Here is a 21,134-nt window from a genome sequence, read left to right on the forward strand (position 1 = left end):
CGACCTCCCTATAGTGACCGCGAGTAGGACCTTTGAGTCCTAATATGTTTCATCTATGCTTATACTACTTTTCAGGATTGACGACCCCAAGATAGGCTAAGGGTCGCGAGAGCCACATGGCCACGGCCCTTGAGCCGCGCGATCGATTAAGGCAATAACTCCACTAACGGTATTCTGGTTTTCCCAACCTGCTGGATGAATGAACTTAACTAATCAACCAGGCCAACATATTCCATGACATTGCATTATATTTGTGACGATTATGCAGTCGAGGTCGCTTTTAAGGGAGTTGTTTCATTGCGAACGTTAGATGTCATCGCTTGAGGCAGTGTTATTTTTTTTTAATGAGAAGCATGCATCATATCATAACCATGCATTTGCATTAACAACAGTGTTTAGGATTCTTTGTTGTTTGTTGTTCATTAAATGTATCCTATGCATGATAATTCGTATGCCTATTACTAATGGTACTACTGAGTTGATTACTCACTCCTACTCTGGGATGGTGTTCTAAAACACCAACTAGAACCCGATATAGATGCAGGTACCCTAGAGCAGCACACATTAGACAATGTCGGTGTCGACGGTGACGAGGAGCAGACATATTATCAGGAGCTTGGCGGGGCATATTAGTGAGATAGATATCAGCGGGACTAGCCCAGAGCCCAGGTCATTTTGGGGATTGATTTGTGTCGAGAGTAAAACTATGGATAACTGTTAAACTAATTTTATCTTGTCAAATGTGGTGGATACAAACCTTTTATAGTACTCTGTTGGTTAGTGGCACTTGAATTCTAAACTATCTGATTAGAAATCGAATATGCTTAGATTAATTCATCATTGTTTATTAATACCTGTTGATTGTATGCATTAATGACTTATCATTGCACATGTGGCACTTGGGAATTCGGGAGCTGAGTTGCTACTCGGTTCCTGAGTTTTGGGGCGCTACAATAGGCTTATTATCATTCTCCTTTGAATCTTGATTTACGATGTATTATTTTCTTCAATTAATATTGTATTTTCTCCTTATGAAATTCTTGAATTATAGATATATTCTAACATGTGTACCTTATGTTGTTATTGATTCTTATATCTTCATGCATCATGATTGTGAGTGCTTGAACCTGTATATATGCATAGATTTGCTTGACTTATAAGAAATTTATAAAGTGCTTGATGATTGAATTTGATGCCTCATCGTGGAACATATTGAATTTATTATACTTTAAATTGCACCAGGATTATCAAGTGGGAGTTCCCTTAACCTATATAGCAAGGATGATTATGGTGGGATTATCTAGCAGAGGTTCCTTGGACCTATATGACAATAATGATTTTGGTGGGATTATTGAGAGGGGGTTCCCTTGACCTATATGGCAACGATGAGTGTCGTAGGATTATCGAGTAAGGGTTCTCTTTACCTATATGGGAATGATAATTTGTGGTGGGATTATCAAGCAGGGGTTCCGTAGACGATTATCTACAGGATGACTTACATTGCATGCATGACTCATGCATCATGATATCATACTTATTCAGAGAATCTTAAATCGTGGCATTGCATCTTACCATATATATTACTAGTCTCTATCGGGTCTATTTTAAATGCATGTGTTTTTCATTAATTTGTACTAAGTTGTGTTTTACTTGCCTTCATTATGTCCATTTTAAACTTGTGGTGGATATGATCTTATTGGGCTTCTAACTCACCAAATTAATAACAAATGTAAGTTTGTAGGATGAAAGAGAACCCGAAATGAAGATTTCTTAGATGGTTATTTTTACTCGATAAATTGTACAAAATTAAAATAGAGAGTGATGTGAGGATTTATCAAACTTAATTTAAAATTTAAATTACAATTATTATGATTTGGATAATTTAATTATGATTTGTTTTGGAAGAATGATGATTTAAATGTCACTGTAATGAATAAAACCATGAAATATTAGCTTACACCCTGGAACTCAAGATTAGGATCACTATACTCCGGTTCCAAATTTTGAAGCGTGATATTTAACATGTGGTTGGATAGCATGCAATGACTGCAGGTATAGGTGTAGGTGCATTCATATGGCATGACAACTTGTCGTGGTATCAAGTTGTTGTGGACCCATTTCAGCTTTACTTCCGATCCACCCTTATTGTTGTGTTCCCACCTTGATGCCCACCATAGAAACAAAAAAATGGGGCTAATCCTAACTTGGGTGGGCTACAACACAGGTAACAACTAAAAATCATGCCTATGACCTCCAAATCAAATGATGTTGTGAGCAGCAGGTTTAAAATAACCGGACTTTTTGCGAGCCTTCATCTTAGTAGGCAGAGCACTTCATGATTGGATTAGATGTTATAGACACAACATTGTGGGGTCCTTAAGCAATGAAGTAGGTTTGTTGGTTACACTACAAGAAAAGGGAGCTTTAGCCTCGGTTCAAAACCGTGGCTAAAAAGGTTAAAAACTGAGGCTAAAACCTTTAGCCTCAATTTTGCCTCATTTATTCAAACCGAGGTTGAAACCCCCGTGGCTAAAGGCTTTAGCCTCAGTTTTAGCAACCGAGGCTAAAATGACTTTTATAGCCTCGGTTCTTCAAGTGAGGCTAAAAGAATCTTTTTAGCTTCAGTTTTCTTGAAATGAGGCTAAATCAAAATTTTAGCCTCCATTGTTTCCAATTGAGACTAAATCCAAATTTAGCCTTAGTTGCCTCTAACCGAAGCTAAAACTATTTTTAACCTCAGTTCTCAATAACCGAGGCTAAAGCCTTTAGCCACGGGAGTTGTAGTCTCAGTTTATGTAACCGAGGCAAAATCGAGACTAAAGATGGATTTAGCCTCTTTTGGCATCAACCGAGGCTAAATTCGGTTTTTGACCTCATTTCTCTATCATCCAAAGCTAAAAATATCATAATCAATAAATGATTGAACCTATGCATATTTCACCCATTTAACATTCATTAAGACAACAAACAACACAATATCAACAAAACAATTAATGGTCTATTTAAAGTTTTCAAAACAAAATACAATTGCACATGAACTACCACATAGCCTTCCACATGAACTGTTTCAGAAGGGTCCCCTTTTAGCTCCTCTCTCTGCAACCGTTGCCTTTCAGCCTCCCCTTTGACAAGCTCCCCCTAAAAGAAATGGAAAGTAAAAGCTACTTAAGAAAACTATTAAGTGAATTAAAGCTAATGCAAGAAACGTTCCAAATATATCCCAGTAACCATTGATGAGCTGACCATATTTTCCAATACATTTATGGTATATTCTAGCTCTTCCACAGACTTCTCTAACAGCTTCACCTCCTCCTCCTCTTCGGCATAGTTCTTCCTTGCCTCAGCCATCTGAGATCGAAAGGGAAAACATTGAGAATCAAACATGACACAAGTAGGGGAAAAAAATCAGAAATAAGGTAATGATAATAAGAATCAGCAAGCACCTGTCGAGCTTCTGTAGCAATTGCTTCATTTTCTTCAGCAACAGCTTGTGCCATTTCTAGCTGCTCTTTCAAGACAAGTACCTTAGAATCAAGGCAATCCCTACCCTTAGTAACTTCATTCAGATCACTCTTCAAACCTTCAAGGTTATGATTCATTTGCCCAAGTGAATCACTCATTTCAATAAGTTCTCAAATAGGATTCCTTCCAAATGTCAAATCGATTAAACATTTTATTAGATTCCAAAAGGAATTCTGATGTAATTGAGCTCATAGCAAGAGTCTCCTGCCAATTGCAAAGCAGAGACGATGGCAATGATTCTCTGACCTTTTTTGCTACATAGTGTCCCCAAGGGCCATGGCCATCAAACACACCACAGAACATCATGTCTTCTTGGCATCTGAATTCCTACAACCCATTTAGAACCCACATTTTTAAAAAAAAATACAGAAGAATTGAGCTCTTAGCAATTGGAAAATTGATTCGTACTCATCAAACAACTGAAAATCGCTCTCATTTCTTCCTATACAGATCTCCATGCTGAAACTAAGACTTAAAACATTTAAACCTGTGTGGAATTAAAATAGCTTTGAAAGTAAGGAGACAATGAAATAAACTTAAAATATTTAAACAATGCATGGAATTAAACATTTAAACCTGTGTAGAATTAAAATAGCTTTGAAAGTAAGGAGGCAATTGAAAAACTTAAAATATTTAAACAATCCATGGAATTAACTAGCTTTCATCAGTAAAACATCTTGGCAAGGGAACTACATGATACACGACCTGAGGATGGGTCCTGACATTTGGTGATCCACACTGTTGATCTGATGATTCCAATGCTGGATGGGCCACACCCAAAAATCACCCCAATGGGACAATCCTAACGGATTAGTTTGCTTCTGTGGGTGTGTGTGTGTGTGTGTGTGTGTGTGTGTGTGAGAGAGAGAGAGAGAGAGAGAGAGAGAGAGAGAGAGAGACATGTAGTCAAAGAATGACATTCACCGCGTCATACAATCTGTTTGCATCGATTGGTTCACCAACAGTTTTTGATGGAATCTGCGACAACAAGAGTGAAGCCTGCACAAGCAGAAAGGCCATGCACCTTTAGAAATGTGAAGCCTGCACAAGAGTGAAGCCTGCACCTAATCAATCAGATACACAAGAGTGTGTATAATTACCTTTAAACCTTCTGCAGTGCAATCTGATATGGACCATCCATGATCTCTAGTTGAGAAAGGCCATGCACCTTTAGAAACGTGACAACACCAGAAACTAAGATCACCAGGGCAGTCTTCCAAAACCTTCTAAAACAAAGTGGAACAGGTCATAGGAAAAAGTAGGGGGAGGACCACGGTCAAGATATCCGAAAACAACTTGATTTTAAAAAATTTACTGAGAGAGAGAGAGAGAGTAGAAAACTACTGCTCCCAAAGTAATATAATGAAACCTGCGAATTCTTTATGTACTCATGCGCTTTCTTAAGAGTTGGACCAAATTCCTCAAGAAGGCTAGTTGAGATTATTGCCTGAACAGTGAAAGCAGTGTCCCGTAATTGACTGCCATTATAACCCTGCAGTTAACCACAATCAATAAGTGAGTTTTGAATCAAATGTCCTCCAGAAAAAAAAAAAAAATTTATGCCGATGACCACTTATGCACTGAACTATAAATGGTTTTAGATTTTGAACACCTGTGGGAAACCCAGATTCAATTGACACTGGATAAAAACAAAGACAAAATGCCACTACATAAAAGTAAAGGTGGTTTATTTTATTTCCTGACCTATATTTTCATGCCATCATCTGCAAGCCACAAATAGTCAAAAATCCTTGGCAGGTGCAACTTGCATGCCTCAGAATTTGGATCTTCGACCCAGTTAAGACCTGCTTATTATGAGATAGAAAAAACCAATGGACAGAAAAATAGATGATGAGTTCCGCTAATGCCTGTTCTTATTCATCAAAGGAATAAATTTTGGAACATTACAAGAAGATCCAACCAATATGTTTGCAATGGCAAGATTCCTACAATATGCTTGAATTAAATACTTTCTAGTAGAGGAATTTTTTTTGTTGATGTTACAAATATAAAAATTCTAGAAGCCGTATGAAATTATCAAGGCTACTGTTGAATTGGTGAAAGTTCACCAAGTTGATTTAATAAATAATAATAATAAAGCCACCATACCCACCAAAATGAAGAAATAAACAAAATCTCTTCAAGGAGGTTAAAGGAGCCTTATTCAACTCCAGGCTGGTTAAAGGAACTTGCTCACTTGTGCCGTCAATACTAACCAAGGTATTACTCCAATCTACGTGTGTTAATAGCAAAGTAATTAATTTCAATCTAAGATAAACATGGGAAGAATATGTATGCTTTTACCATGACATAGCCTGGTGTAGATTCTCCAGCTCTCCATGACAATGCCTTCCATGCAAAAGAATATTTGAGAACTTTTTTTTCAGCTTATACATTTTGGTAGGCAATCAATGCAAAACCAGTAAGCTTCTAAATAAGGGTTTTATTGTGAGCCACAACTGACACAAACAGATACAGCTACTGGGTTGATGATTTTTTGTCCTCGTCTTTCTGTTTGGAGGAGGAGGGGTGATCAAATCTTTATGATTCTTTGATCAAAATCACAATCTGAACCATTAAGATGTGTTCAGAACATCGATGTTAGACTACAAATTAAGTTTTAGCCAATTTTGAATTTTGACAACTTAATAGTTCAGACCAATTCTTTCCAGATTGAACGTTCAGCAAGCTGCTCTGCTTCATCTAAAGTGTTTATCATATAATTTTATTTCACTCCATCTTCTAGTTCGACTTAAGACCTTCATCTAGAACTCTATCTTTTGCTCAATTAAAATCCATCACCTATCTGACCAGAGAACAACAAACTGATTGACAGAACTAAATTCCAAACTGATGCAGGACAATTAACCACTTGTCCCTGCATTACAAACTCCCTTTCTTTCAGGTAGAAAAAATCTCATGAGTAGAAAATTCACATAGATTTTTAAGAAAACAAATAGAAGCGAATTACCTACCATCCAATTCTCATCCTATGCCAGAACCCCCTGCTTCAGCTTACATCAACTATGCCAGAACCCCCTGCATTAGCCTGCATTAGTTTTTCCCATCGTTATTGAAAATGCCTACTTTGCCATGTTGAGCACACATATCACTGCATTGAACAGTAAATAAAAACATTAGATGATGCAAAGCAAGGTCACAATTAAAATGTCCAATACCACTAAAAAATAACATGCTAATTGTTCTTTCCTTGGTATGGAGTTAGAATCACATGGAGTACAAACAACAAGAAAATACAAAGTTTCTATGAGTTATCATATCAAACATTTGGCATGAATGTCTCCCTTTGGCATTTCATTGAACATCGGGTACGCATCAAAATTCAAAAGCCTCAAATCCCATTTCGTTGAACATCCAGTACACATCCCATACATGTCTCCCTTTGACATTTCATTGAGCATCTAATACGCATCACAATTCAAAAGCCTCAAATCCCATTTCGTTGAACATCCAGTACACATCCCATGCATGTCTCCCTTTGGCATTTCATTGAACATCTGGTACGCATCACAATTCAAAAGCCTCAAATCCCATTTCGTCGAACATCCAGTACACAATCACTCCAAATTGATAAGAGATCAAACAAGATTAGTGCTTTGAATGTCTGCTTCTCAAACCGATTTGATCGAAAGCCTTCAAAAAGGAGGAATCTGCCACGATTTGATGAAGATAAAGCTTCCGATGAGAAAATCACAGCCTTTCAGGATCCGAATTCCACAACCCGATGAAGACAAGGCCACTAGATGAGAAATCAAATCCTATATGACATCAAGCATCGGTAGAGTGCTTAGCGAACCGATACGGACCAAGCTTGCAGATTGGATTTCTCCGGGACGAAATCCGATGTATCGAACGATCAGAGAGCTTTGAAACGATCTGAGATGAGGAAGGATTTCTCGTAAATCCAGGCACCCAATCGAATACGAAAATCCTCTTGAAGGAGAGATTTCAGCGCGGCTAATAAAGATTTCAAGCCCTAGATGGAGAGCTAGGGTTAGGGTTTCTGGAGGGTATCCCTAGCGTGGATTTTCCCCCGTTTTTTCTCTCTCTCTTTCGAGAAAGGAAAGTGAATTCACAGCAGCTAATGGGAATGGGGTGGGCTTTGTGGAGGAATTGGTATTTATAGTTGCCATTAGATGAGGGTTGAAAACACTATCCGATCCTCGATCTATAGATTGTACTCGCATTTTCATATCTTACAAGTGGGGCCCACTTTAATAAAATCCAAACCGTTGGTCCAGTGCATGCGACGGTGGAGTGACTACTTCCCAAAAAATCTAAGATGGTGTGATTGATAACTATGGTTTAGATGGTAGACTTTCAGCCTCGGTTGCTCACCAACCGAGGCAAAAGGGCAGACTTTTGGCCTCAGTTACTCACCAATCGAGGCAGAAAGGCAGACTTTTAGCCTCAATTGCTCACTAACCGAGGCAAAATGACAGACTTTTGGCCTCAGTTGCTCACCAACCGAGGCAAAAGGGCAAACTTTTAGCCTCAGTTGCTCACCAACCAAGGCAAAATGGCAGACTTTTAGCCTCAGTTTTCAACAACCGAGGCAAAAGGGCAGACTTTTGGCCTCAGTTGCTCACTAACCGAGGCAAAAGGGCAGACTTTTGGCCTCAATTCTCAACAACCGAGGTAAAAGGGCAGACTTTTGGCCTCAGTTTTCAACAACCAAGGCAAAAGGGCAGACTTCTGACCTCAATTGCTCAGCAACCAAGGCAAAAGGGCAGACTTTTGGCCCCAGTTTTCAACAACTGAGGCAAAAGGGTAGACTTTTGGCCTCAATTGCTCACCAATCGAGGCAAAAGGGTAGACTTTTGGCCTCAGTTCTCAACAACCGAGGCAAAAGGGCAGACTTTTGGCCTCAGTTTCTTACCAACCGAGGCAAAAATGGCAAACTTTTAGGCTCAGTTGTTTGCCAATTGAGGCAAAAGGGCAGACTTTTGGCCTCAGTTTCTCACCAATCGAGGCAAAAGAGCAGACTTTTGGCCTTAGTTTCTCACCAATTGAGGCAAAAGGGCAGACTGTTGGCCTCAGTTCTCAATAACCGAGGTAAAAAGGTAGACTTTTGGCCTCAGTTCTCAATAACTGAGGCAAAAGGGTAGACTTTTGGCCTCAGTTCTCAACAACCGAGGCAAAAGGGCAGACTTTTGGCCTCAGTTTCTCACTAACCGAGGTAAAAGTGTAGACTTTTGGCCTCAGTTCTCAACAACCGAGGCAAAAGGGCAAACTTTTAACCTCAATTACTCACCAACCGAGGCAAAAGGGGAGACTTTTGGACTCAGTTTCTCACCAATCGAGGCAAAAAAATGAATTTTTAACCTCAGTTCCTTTACAACCGAGGCTAAAAACCGCATTTAGCCTCCTTTTTTTGAACCGAGGCTAAAAAATTGAGGCTAAAGGCCTACTTTCTTGTAGTGTTATTGTGTCTCCTCCCAACTGTCGCTTGTGGTGTGGCCCACCTGAGGGTCCATTTGGACCGATTTTTGGCCCAGGGGCTTATCATCGTAGGGCGCATCTAATGGACTAGGTGGATCTAACACACAGTTGACAGGTCCAGTACAGTTACATATGTGGTAAATACTACATTATCTCTCATATGTATAATCCAAGAAGCATTTGGCCAATTTCACCTGTTAAATTAGCCATGGGAGTAAAATAAGTTCTTGGAAAATGACTATCTTATCTTTTTAATGTAAGAATCCTATAAGGTGGGCCTTATTGATCAAAGGTATAGATTAGTTTAAAGGTTGGATAGTGTGATTGGGTGCACCAATGGGCTCCACTAAGTTGTGATACATCCAGAATTCGAATTCGTGTAAGGGGTGGTGTGATACTACTGTGATATGAACATAGTGTCTTAATGGAATTGGGATTACTAATTCATGTGGGTAGAGGAGCTTTGATGGGTTTCAAACTCCTCTACCCTCCACGTTATAAATCAAGGTTGGGTCCCCAATCCAACACCACCTACAAAAATTATAACCCCATCAAAGCTTCTAAAGGGTTTAAGGAGAGGAAAACTCTAGCATTCGACATACAATAATAGCGTCCCAAGAAAATAAGCCATCTAGCCCTCCATCTTCATACTCAATGTATAGCATGATCCTTTGTAATTCCACATAGAGTTTACATTTAACTTCGAGGAAAATTTCTTTTCCCCATTCTTTCACGCAAGTATGCAAGTGACTTGTTCTCACGGACTTCTCTCTGCCTGCAACTGGAAGCAGTAATGGGAGCCGTATGTTACAATACCTCATGTTATGAGGTAATCACAGAATAACACATATCTAAAACATGAATAGGCGACAGCTGAAATACCGAGCATCAGTCACTTTGAAATCATTCCGGTGTCCTTCTCCTTCTCTATTTGCCGTACCCTCAATTAATAATAATTGATGAATTCAGTTTCAAATGACAACCATACAAGTCCTTGGATTTTAATGCTGTGCTCAAGGGTCCGTTTTTAAATATGTAATTCAGATGGTTTGGAGTGTATTTTATCTTTTTAAGCATTAATTGCTAACCCTACCATTATCTAAGGGAAGGGATGCTATTTGGAGGTTACCGCAACAACTTTTAGACATGAAAATTGAGATGAGACTTTGTGGGTCCCACCATGATGTATGTGTTTTATCCACACCAGATATAACGCTCAAGTGGACCACATCATAAGAAGAAAATTTAAATGGTTAGCATTTAATCTCCATAATTTTCTTTAGTGTGGTCCACTTGAGCTTTGAATCTGCCTTATTTTTTGGCCCATACCCTAAAATGATCCCTAACAATGAATGGATGGTGTGGATATAATGCGTATTTCATAGTGGGCCTCCACAATTTTCAATTTCAATGACATGTTAGCTCAGGAGGGGTAGCTCCTCCCCACTATCAAACAGTTGCTGTAATTATGCTACCCCACATTTAACGCTTATTTGAGGGGAATTATCTAATAATTCATGTAAATACATCTAACCATTCCTGGGATCGGATTGGCTACTCCCCCGCCACCAGCCAAGGGCTAGTGGTGGGCCCCACCATGATGTATGTGTTTCATCCATTCCCTCCATCTATTTTTCTAGATAATGGAATGAGCCCAAAAATGAGTTATATCCCATTATCTAGCGGATCACATCACAGGAAAAAATGTTAATTGCACGTCAACTATTCAAAACTTTTGGGAGCCATAAAATTTTTGGATCAATATGATCTTTGCCTTTTCCCTTTACTTAGGTCTGCATGACCTAATGATCAATAGATTGAATGTCAAATAAACAATACAGTGAACCTTAGGAGGATTTTAACGGTGGATATCCAATCACTAATGTTTTCCTATGGTGTGGTCCAAATTAGATTTATATACCTCTCATTTTTGGGATCTAGCCATAAAATGATCATGGTGAGGCCCCCCGAGCACCGACAGCTAGTGGCAGGGGAGTAGTAGTCCAGCAATGTGAAAACCCTGCATTGCTTTGGAAGCGGATTGGCTGGTGTACCACACACACCAGCTGTATAGCTGATGTTGGAACGTGTCGTGCGAAGACTGGATGCGGATTAGATACCGACCAGTTGAGTAGTGAGACTTACTACTTAAGTGATGTCATCAAGTTCTGTGGACCCCACTGTGATATATGTGTTGTATCCGCAACGTCCATTCAATTGGATATATTATTTTAAAGTATGAACTAGGGAACAATGCAGATCCAAAGCTTTGGTGGACCCCCACCGTAGAAAATAGTGGGAAGATTGATGCCTACCGTTCAAACATTCCTAAGTCTCACTTTGATGTTTTCTCGAAATGACCTGTTCGAAAGTTAACAAAGACATTAAAGAAAGAAAACACAAATATCAGCTTGATATAAAACTTTTTATGGACTTTAGAAGTTTTTAAAGGTGGTCACTCTCCCCTCTGTTTTCTCTGGTGAGGTTTATTGGTGCTATGAATGTGACTCATTCTTTGAATCTTATCCTAAAATGATCTCTTCATATGGGTGGACTGCGTGAATGCAGAACATATATCATGGTAGGGCTTATGGAACTTGGTGACGTCACTTCAGTCACAGTCTCTCTACTCAACTTGTCAGTAGCCAATCCGTGCCCGCAAAGATGAGCGCTGACGCCTAGAGGTGGGCATTTCTTACCCGATCCGCCAGATCCGAACTGATCAGACCCGATCCGGCCCGTTCCGAACAGAACTGACGGCCAAGATCAGGCCTGATCAGGTTTGAATGTTCAGATCCGTTTGTTTTTCGGGTCGGGTCCAGATAGACCTCTGTCTAGACCGACTCGACTCGGATACCCAAACCGAAGGGACCTGACTCGAACAGAACAAACCCGACCCGAGCGGGTGAGCGGGCAGTATAAATTATTATTATTATTTTTTTTAAATCCTAACTTTCCCTTTCCCCTCTTTTCTTACCCTATCCGTTTTTACAGCGACTCTCCCTTTACCCTCTTTTCTCACCCTAACGGCCTAACCCAACCCGAACGACGGACGATCGCTGTAGGGTTTCCAACCATCTTGCAATAATCCTTGCTACATCACAGTTCATTCGTTGTACGGTTGGTCAATCTGTACCATCCATCTGGCAAAACCAATTGTAAATGGCCCAGTGCAAAAAAAACTTGTAGGTGGGTGGGGCCCACTTGATGTTTGTGAGAAATCCTCCCTGTACTTCCATTTTGTTAGATCATGTCACAACATGGGCCTAAAAATGAGTCAGATCTAAAACACAAGTGGACCACACCATAAGAAACAGTGTAATTTTGTGGCCCTGAGAAGCTTTTCATGGTGAGTGTTTTATCTCCACTGTTTCCTGCATTGTGGTCCACTTAAGCTTCAGATCTGCTTCATTTAAACTCAAAATGAGCTAGCAAGATAGATGAACGGTGTGAATAAAACACATACATCACAGTGGGTGGGCCCCACAACACCCAACACCACCTCACTGGTTGGTGTTGGGGTCACCACCCAATTTGCTTCCACAATACTGCACTACACTCTACCAGAGCTATCCTTTAGTTTCATATATAATTTCTTCCTAAGAGTGGCAATGAGTTGCGTTTGGGCCAGGCCAGGCTAGCCCTACACTTAAAATAGAGGCTCAAGTCTAACCCAAACCTGAAAAAATGGTTGGGCTAAGGCCCAACTCAACCCCCATGGCCTAGCTTGAAATTGATAAAATATCTATTTCCCACTTGAATGTCCTTCATGTCTCCGTTGATGAGACTACACATGAACAGAGGGAGATTTTGAAAGAACTAAATCAACGGTTTATATTTAAGATGGATGGATGGATTGTTTAACAAAGGGAATGCTATGTTTTTGTTGTGGATATAACTGGTGCATATAAACTTGGGTCAGCTTGGGCTAAAATCATATGAGATGGCTACTTGTTGATCAATATATGATCAATGCTTAGATGGTTTCTTATGTTTCATGATGCTTAGGTTTTGGAAGATCAGGAACTTCCGCGGGAGAAAGTGCAACATCTGAGTGGTAGTGCTGGCATTGAACGGATGGAATGTGCTTTCTCAGATATGTGGTCCAAATACTTTGACGCAAAGGAGAATGGTAACCCGACAGTGCCACCAATTGCTCATATTTCATCTTCAACACCCAGTTCTTCAGCTGAGCCTTCTGTTCCAATCTTAGAGCAAAGGAGTCCTGTTGAAGGCATTCAGAGCTCACACCGTGTAGTTCGCTCTTTGTTTAAGGATGCCCCATCCTCATCCAATGTCGCTTCAGCTGCTCCCAGAACTTCAGATGCTCGGCCGAGTTATTCTACGAGTGAGAATTTAGTCACTGAGAATGAACTGCTTGTTAATGAAATTCTCCATGTTGGTCCTCGTGCATTTGTTGATAACTTTGTCGTCAACAATGAAGATTAGACTGTTATCTAGGTTAGTGAGTAAATTTAATGTTTCATTTTTGCTAGGCATAAGAAAACATCTAGATCTTGTTTTTCCTTTTCTTCTCTGTGGGAAACCTGATCCGAACCTGGGCCAATCCGATCCGACTCGGTTTTCCTGACCGAGTCTGACTTGGATTGGTCCAGGTCAACAGGGTTTAGGATCGGATTGGGTCAGAGGACCCAGACTCGGTCCCGGTTCTGACCAAGTTCGGGTCAGGCCATGCAGAACTCAGACCTGGTCGAGTTGGGTTGAATCCAATTCGACTCGGTCCGATGCCTAGCTCTACTGACGCCTCTCGAGCTCCGAGTTGTATGAACGGTTTAAAGGAAATCAAAGTTACATGGTCCACAAAATGATTTATTTATTATATCCACACCATTTACCTATTTTTCAAGATCATTTTAGAGCATGAGCCAAAAAAAGAATCATATACAAGGCCCAGACTACACCACAAATAGCAGTGGGGATAGTGATTTTCACCGTTAAAACATTAGTAGGGCCGACAATAATGTTTATTTTCCATCCAATCTGTTCATAAGGTCACAAATACCTGGATGAATAGGAAAAACAAATATCATATTGATCCAAAACTTCTGTGACCTTCAAAAGGATTTCAATGGTAGACGTTCAATCTCTCACTGCCTTTTGCAGTGTGGTCCACTTGCTATTTATATATTTCGTATAAATGCTCCTGGAGATGGATTGGCTACTCCTCCTAACACCAGCCCCCCGTTGCTGGCGGCCGGTGCTCTGTGAGCCCATCATGATGTATGTATTTCATCCAATTTTACGTATCATTTTAGGAATTGATAAATAGATATAGGGATATAAATCTTAGGTGGACCACACCACAGTAAAATAATTATAATTGGATATCCACTATTAAAATCTTCCTAAATCCTAATGCCCACTGTACTGTTTACTTGACATCTAATCTGTTGATTAGGTCATGAAAACCAAGAGGAGAGGTAGGGAATAAATAAACATCAGCTTGATCCAAAACATCAAACCTGGATTGACTTTCAGCATCCAAGATGCTCACGTACAAGATTGGATTTCGGTAGTTACTACTCCAATTCTGAGGTTAGTACAAGGCACATGCTATATGACCCACCATGATATATGTGTTTCATCTATACTGTCTATCTATTTTATTAGCTCATTTTAAAGTACTAATCCAAATGTGAGGCAAATCAAACTCTTGCTGGACCACACTATAGTAAACCATGGCAATTGATGCTCACCAATAATAACTTCCGGTGGGCACAAAAGGTTTAAAGCCCATGTGACCTCTTCAACAGGGTAGATGGCATATCAACGTTACGGTGGGCCTAAGAACTTTTTAGTAGTGGTCCGCCTGCCGCCGCAACACTGACTAGTACCGAGACGTCTGTATGGGAGGGGTCGCTCCTGATTCCGAGTGGAAGCGGATTGGTTGGTGTACCAGACACCACCGTCAACACATCACCAAATTCTGTGGGTCCTATCATGAGGTATGAGTTATATCCGAACCGTCCATCCACTTGGTGAGATCATCATAAGTCTTTATCGGAAAAATAAGAAAGATCCAAAAATCAAGTTGACGACACTGTAAAAAGAACAGGCGATTAAATGCCCGCCATTAAAACCCTTTCAAGGATCACATAAATTTTGGATTAATATGATATTTGTTTTTTCTCTTCATCTAAATCTGTGTGACCTTATGAACGGATTGGATGGAAAGAATACGTTAGTGGGTTCTATGATTTTTTCAACCTTAGAGAATCATTGCCCCTACTGTTCTTTTTGGTGTGGTCGACTTTAGCCTTGGAAATCACTCATTTTTGGGATCAAGACTAAAATGATATCTCCAAATGGCTGAACGGTGTAAATATGATAAATATATAATCTTGGATCCTATGTAACTCTGATCTACTTTGAATCGTTCATACAGCTCGAGCTCAGTAGTCTCAGCAGAAACGGATTGGCTACTCCCCCCGCCACCAGCCCCGTGGTTGGTGGTCGGTGCTACGTGGGCCCTATCATAATGCACGTGTTTCATCCATTTCTACGTATCATTTTAGGGATGTATACCAAAAATGAGAGGGATATAAATCTCAGGTAGAACACACCACCGGAAAACGATATTGATTGGGTATCCACCATTTAAATCCTCCTGAGTCTTACTGTACTATTTATTTGGCATATAATCGGTTGGTTAGATCATACAGAATCAGATGAAGGGAAAAAACAAAGATTAGCTTGATCCCAAACTTTTATGGCTCCCATAAAGTTTTTGGTGGTTAAAATTCATTCAACTCTATTTCTTTTAATGTGATCCATTTGAGATTTGAATATAACTCATTTTTATCTCATATTATAAAATACTTTAGAAAAATAGATGGACGGCACGGATGAAACACATAAATTATGATAGGCCTACGGAGCACCCACCATCAGCCATCGCCTGGTGGCAGGGGGAGTAGCCCATCCGTTTCTGTCTCAGCTATCGTCTTCGCACGACACGATACCAGCAGCAGGTTTGGGTGTGGTACGCTTCATCTGGAGAGATCAAGGACACCCACCATTGAAACCTTCCTAAGGTCCATTGTAATGATTACTTGAGATTCTGATGATAATCTTTCGTGATCTTTGTAAGCTTCTAACGTTGGGCATCACTCTCTCTCACTGTTTTCTCGGTGCAATTCACTCAAACTTTGAATTTGACTCATTCTTGTGCCCAAAAAAATGATCTCTCCAAAGGGATGGGCGGTGTCCGGACAAAACGCAAGCTGACCTTTCTTTTATGTCTGTATGAACTCATGAAAAGGTTGGATCTCAAATAAACATCACGATGGACCTCACAAAGTTTTCAACGGCCGGCGTCACTGTCTCCGCTGCTATTTTCTATGGTGGGTTGGACGGTGTGGATACAACACATGGTGGAGCCCACGTAACTTGGTGACGTCACTGAAGCAGGGATCAGTGAGTTTCGCTACTCAGCCTATCAGTAGGTAATCCGCGGCTCCCTGTAGGTATCAACCAACAAAATCGGACAGATTCACAGACAACTCACCCTATAAAATCAGAAGAGCGCGCGTCCTCTTTAAACGAAGAGAAACGAGAGAGATGGAGCAAAAAACAAACCCAATTCACATTGTCATGTTCCCATGGTTGGCATTCGGCCACTTCAACCCCTTCATCCAGCTGTCCAACAATCTCTCCAAGGACAAAACCATCAAGATCTCCTTCATCTCAACCCCAGCCAACATCACTCGCATCTCCTCCACTCTCTCATCCACCGTCCAAATCATCCCAATCAAACTCTCACACGTCGATGGCCTCCCACCTGGCGTAGAGAACACATCTGAGATGACCCTACAACAGGCCGAGCTCCTCAAGAAGGCCGTCGACAACATGAAGCCCCAAATCGAGACTCTCCTGACCCACCTCCATCCCCACATCATCTTCCACGATTTCTGCCACCAATGGCTACCGTCCATCGCAACCCCACTCAGCATCAAGACCTTCTTCTTCTCCGTCCTCAACGCCACGCTCCTTGCTTACGCCGCTGTCCCTTCGAGGCTCGTTTTTCCCCAAAATATCCCCACCCTTGAAGACTTGAAGAACCCACCTCCAGGATTCCCGAACACCTGCGTTGCAGCGCTCTCGGCCTACGAAGCCCGAGATTTACTCTACAATTTCAAGAATTTCGGTGGCCCGAGTGGCTACGAGCGCATAGTGTCCACCATGAAGAACAGCTCCGCCATACTACTCAAGACTTGCATGGAAATGGAAGCTCCCTACATCGAATTCTTCAAGGCCCAGTACGGTAAACCGGTCTTACTGGCTGGTCCGGTGGTCCCGCAGCCACCTACCGGAGCCCTCGATCAACGGTGGGCCGACTGGCTCGACCAGTTTCCGGAAAAATCAGTCATCTACTGCGCCTTTGGGAGTGAATCCTTCCTGGAAGACGATCAGATCCGAGAGGTGGTTCTTGGGTTAGAGATGGTGGGACTACCATTTCTGGTGGTACTGAATTTTCCAAACGGGGAAGATAAGGTAGCCCGCTTGAAGGCAGCGTTGCCGGAAGGGTTCGAAGAAAGGGTGAAGGATAGGGCGGTGGTGCATACGGGGTGGGTGCCGCAACAGCACATACTAGCGCACGTTAGCGTGGGCTGCTTCGTGTCCCACGCAGGGATGAGTTCTCTCGCCGAGGCGCTCGTTAGTGACTGCCCGCTCGTGCTTTTGCCGCAGAAGGCTGACCAGTTCTTGAACTCGAAGCTGGTGAGTGGGGATATGAAGGCAGCCGTAGAGGTAAAAAGGGACGAAGAGACGGGCTATTTTGGTAAAGAGGATTTGTGTACGGCTGTGAAGGCTGTGACCGAGTGGGTTGAGGAGGAGCCTTGGAAGACGATGAGAGAGAATCATAGAAAGTGGAGGGATTTTCTGCGTGATGCCGACGTGCACGAGAACTATTTCAAGGGTTTTGTGGAAGAGATGAAGGGGATGGTGTACGGTGACGATGGAATGCAGGCGTGAATGAAGGTGAGCGCGCACGACCTGACCGTCGAGCCCACCTCAATGTATGCTCTGTGCATCCATGCCAGCTATCCGTTCTGCCAACGTACTTGTAAGGGCAGCTTTGGATACCTGAAAAATTGAAGATGGTATTTCTCTGTAAACCCTAGGGCTGTTTCGGAGCATAGATTTGGAACCGCTGGATTTAAAATTTTCCAATTGTGTCTGGAATCGCAGTAATTTAAAACTAGTTATGCATGATGTTATGGGTAAATTGGAACTTAGCCCCATCAGGTTTATTTCAGTATCAATGAATAAAGTATCGGAAGGGTAACGTCCGAGCCAAGGAAAATGTCCGACCCAAGGGTTATGGTAGAATCGATCTTCTCACAATCTTGTGAGGACCTCGGAGCAGTTGCAATACGTCCGAGCCGATCCGTCCTTCACCTCCAATCGACCCGTTCCTCTCTACTTAAACGTGTCATCAATCCACTTACCCATGGGCTCGACTCGGGTCGCTAAGCAGGGTCCGAGCCAGAAGGTCGGGTCGGATGGGAGCCTGATCAGCGATAGTAACGCACAACTGGAGTTATGCCCAGCGCACGATATCCGGGTAACTGCCAACTACGGCGCCCGCGTAATCCTCACGTGATGGCTATGACCGTGCCGAGAATGTCGGACACGTTCATTGTGACCCTAAGGTATAAATAGTTATCAAATGTAAGGGAACAGGTATGCAAAATCTCTCACCCAACCCCCTACTATACTGCTTAGACCCGGATTCCTAGCCTGACTTTGGCATCGGAGGGTCCCCTGCTCTAGCCAAGGTCTCCTTTGTCCTTCCTTTGGTTAGGTATCCGAGGTCGGAGTCCAAGCTCGGAGCTTAGTGCAGGTAAAGCAGATTTCTGCATCAACATTTTGGCGCCGTCTATGGGAATATTGGACAAAAAATCTTTTATAACTCCACCGTAAATGGTTAGAGGAAAGAAGAAAACACTCCTAATAGCGACTGCAGAGTCCGAACCGAGTGGGCAACATCACTTGTCCTCAGTACTGCATACCGAGTCAGCTCCGACCGTGTAGTCTCAACGGACCCGAAGCCAAGGAGGTAAATATAGGGCCTTGCAGAACGAAGTACAGATGCTGAGGGACGAGATAAATCAAATGAAGGAACAATAGGCGCCTCTCAATTAAGAGGAGGTGGCCCCAGTGGCCGAAGAGCCACTCCTTGTAATTTCTCGAGCCAGAGCATCTCAGAACCAGTCTGCTCAGGCCTTGGATCATATGTGGCATGCCGAGCCAACCTACATCTCTGCGACCTCGACATTAGCTCCAACTGACCTCCGACACGAGCTGGAGAGGAGGAGAAGGGGGAAAATGCCTGAGAATCGGAACCCGTGGGAAGCTCAACTTGATGAGCTTTGGAATTAGATTAAGACCCTGTAGAGGAACCAGCAAACCACTGCTTCGACCGCGGTGGAAGCGATGATGGAAGAAACTGAGCCTCCCTTCACCAACGACGTAATGAGTGTAGAAATGCCTCATAAGTTCAAGATGCCCCCCATCGCTCAGTATTCCGGGTCGGGCGACCCAACAGAGCACGTAGAATCTTACCATTCATGGATGCAGATTCAATCCGCCTCGGACACAATGATGTGCCGAGCGTTCTCGATAACCCTTACTGGGGCCGCGAGGAACTAGTATCGACAACTCAAGCCGAGGTCGATCAGCACCTTCGCGCGAGCTCAGCAGGTCATTCTTAACTCAGTTTATCGTCGGCAAGAAGAGTCGAAAGCCGTCTACCCACTTCCTGGCCCTCAAGCAAAAGAGCGGAGAGTCGTCGAAAGACTACATCTCTCACTTCAATGAGGAGACTCTGCAGATGGACGACTACTTAGACAAGATGACATTGTTCGCAATGATCAGCGAGCTCAAGGAGGGCAGATTCCTGTTCTTAATCGGAAAGAACTCACCTTCAACTTTTAGCGGGCTTATCAGCCGCGCGTAGAAGTACACTAACACTGAGGAGTTCTTTAGCTCCTGCAAGAGTAACCAGACCTTCAAGTCCTCGTATAAGGGTAAGTGGTGGAGGGACGAAGTACCACAGCATGCAGACAAGAGGAGGTTAGATGACAGTGCCTCTCAAGACAGGAGGCTGAGCCGGAAGCCTGAGAGGAAGTTTAGCTCGTATACTCCTCTTAACACATCTCCGTAACAGATCCTGATAGACATCCAAGATCAGAGGCTACTACATTGGCCAAGTTGCATGAAAACAGATGTTGGCGATGGGATAAACGCAAGTACTGCCGCTTTTATTACGACCACGGTCACAATACCAACGACTGCGTCGACCTGAAAGATGAAATCGAGAACTTCATCCGCAAGGGTTATCTGCGTCAATATATGAAGGAAGAGAGGCAAACCTGGAAGGATGACTAGTCACGCAAAGCCGAGGACGAGGCCATGGAGATCCGAACAATCTATGGTGATCCATCCGGGGACGGGGATTCAAACAGGGCTCGTAAAGCCCACTCCAGGAGCACCGACTCTGAGCATTACATCCACTTGACCAAAAGGCTAAGGAAAGAGCTCCGAGTAAGCCCTTGCAGTCTTACGTTTACAGAAGACGATGCGCGAGACATTCAACATCCTCATGACGATGCCTTGGTAGTTGTGATGATGATAGCTAATCGCAAGGTCTACCGTGTTTTGGTCGACACTGGAAGCTCGACCGATATACTTTACTCCGAAGCGTTTGATAAGATGGGGATAGACAGGTCGCGACTCTGACCCGTGAAGACTCCGCTGCATGGATTTCCCAGAGATAAGGTCATCTCCGAGGGTGCTATTTCCCTCCCAGTTACAGCGGGAGAAGGGCAGAATCAAGTGACTCTGTTGGTAGATTTTCTGGTGGTGAATGTACCATCAGTACATAATGTCATCCTGGGACGGCCGTCCGTCAATGCAAAGAGGGAGGTCGTATCTACATATCATCTAATGATGAAGTTCCCTACCAACAGAGGGGTCGATTATGTCTGAGGAGACCAACACGAGGTGTGCAAGTGCTATTCGGTAGCAATGAGAAAGGGCTCGGCAAAGTAGGCCCTCACCGTAAACGTGCTCGACCCTAGAGGTCCTGCAGAGGACTCCTTCACCAAAGAACTAGTGACCATCTT

The 21,134-nt window shown here is 42.6% G+C and overlaps 2 protein-coding genes across 6 annotated transcripts; one reads left to right on the forward strand and one right to left on the reverse strand.

The window, feature by feature from the left end:
• Nucleotides 1–2,920: 2,920 nt before the first annotated feature.
• LOC131239617 (kinesin-like protein KIN-12F) lies at nt 2,921–7,663 on the reverse strand. Of its 5 annotated transcripts, none has more exons than XR_009168295.1 (9): nt 6,781–7,663; nt 6,498–6,571; nt 5,827–5,871; nt 4,892–5,014; nt 4,623–4,745; nt 4,423–4,521; nt 3,444–3,849; nt 3,244–3,348; nt 2,921–3,138 (listed from the first exon to the last, which is right to left on the reverse strand). XR_009168295.1 is itself a non-coding variant. In XM_058237406.1 (6 exons), the coding sequence occupies exons 4-6, from the start codon at nt 3,618–3,620 to the stop codon at nt 2,956–2,958; spliced, it is 465 nt and encodes a 154-aa protein (XP_058093389.1). In that variant the 5' UTR covers nt 3,621–3,849; nt 4,423–4,521; nt 4,623–4,745; nt 6,498–6,697; the 3' UTR covers nt 2,921–2,955. The 5 variants fall into 5 exon arrangements, 2 of the variants coding, with proteins under 2 accessions (XP_058093389.1, XP_058093390.1); XR_009168294.1 differs by having other exon boundaries at nt 6,498–6,634; XR_009168293.1 differs by lacking the exon at nt 6,781–7,663 and having other exon boundaries at nt 6,498–6,715.
• Nucleotides 7,664–16,477: 8,814 nt separating this feature from the next.
• On the forward strand, nt 16,478–18,219 carry LOC131239618 (anthocyanidin-3-O-glucoside rhamnosyltransferase-like). Its single transcript, XM_058237409.1, has one exon. It carries the CDS (start codon nt 16,567–16,569, stop codon nt 17,977–17,979), a length of 1,413 nt encoding a protein of 470 aa, XP_058093392.1. The 5' UTR covers nt 16,478–16,566; the 3' UTR covers nt 17,980–18,219.
• Nucleotides 18,220–21,134: the final 2,915 nt, after the last annotated feature.

Source organism: Magnolia sinica, chromosome 3 (genome assembly GCF_029962835.1).
Source record: "Magnolia sinica isolate HGM2019 chromosome 3, MsV1, whole genome shotgun sequence".
Classification (NCBI taxonomy): domain Eukaryota; kingdom Viridiplantae; phylum Streptophyta; class Magnoliopsida; order Magnoliales; family Magnoliaceae; genus Magnolia; species Magnolia sinica.

Excerpts from the sequence above, each read along its gene's own strand:
- LOC131239618 (XM_058237409.1), top strand. The coding sequence starts at position 16,567 with ATGGAGCAAAAAACAAACCCAATTCACATTGTCATGTTCCCATGGTTG.
- LOC131239617 (XM_058237407.1), bottom strand. The coding sequence starts at position 3,620 with ATGAGTGATTCACTTGGGCAAATGAATCATAACCTTGAAGGTTTGAAG. Across the intron at positions 3,349-3,443 it reads TTGCTACAGAAGCTCGACAG|ATGGCTGAGGCAAGGAAGAA; the intron begins GTGCTTGCTGAT and ends TTTCGATCTCAG. Across the intron at positions 3,139-3,243 it reads TAAATGTATTGGAAAATATG|GGGGAGCTTGTCAAAGGGGA; the intron begins GTCAGCTCATCA and ends CATTTCTTTTAG.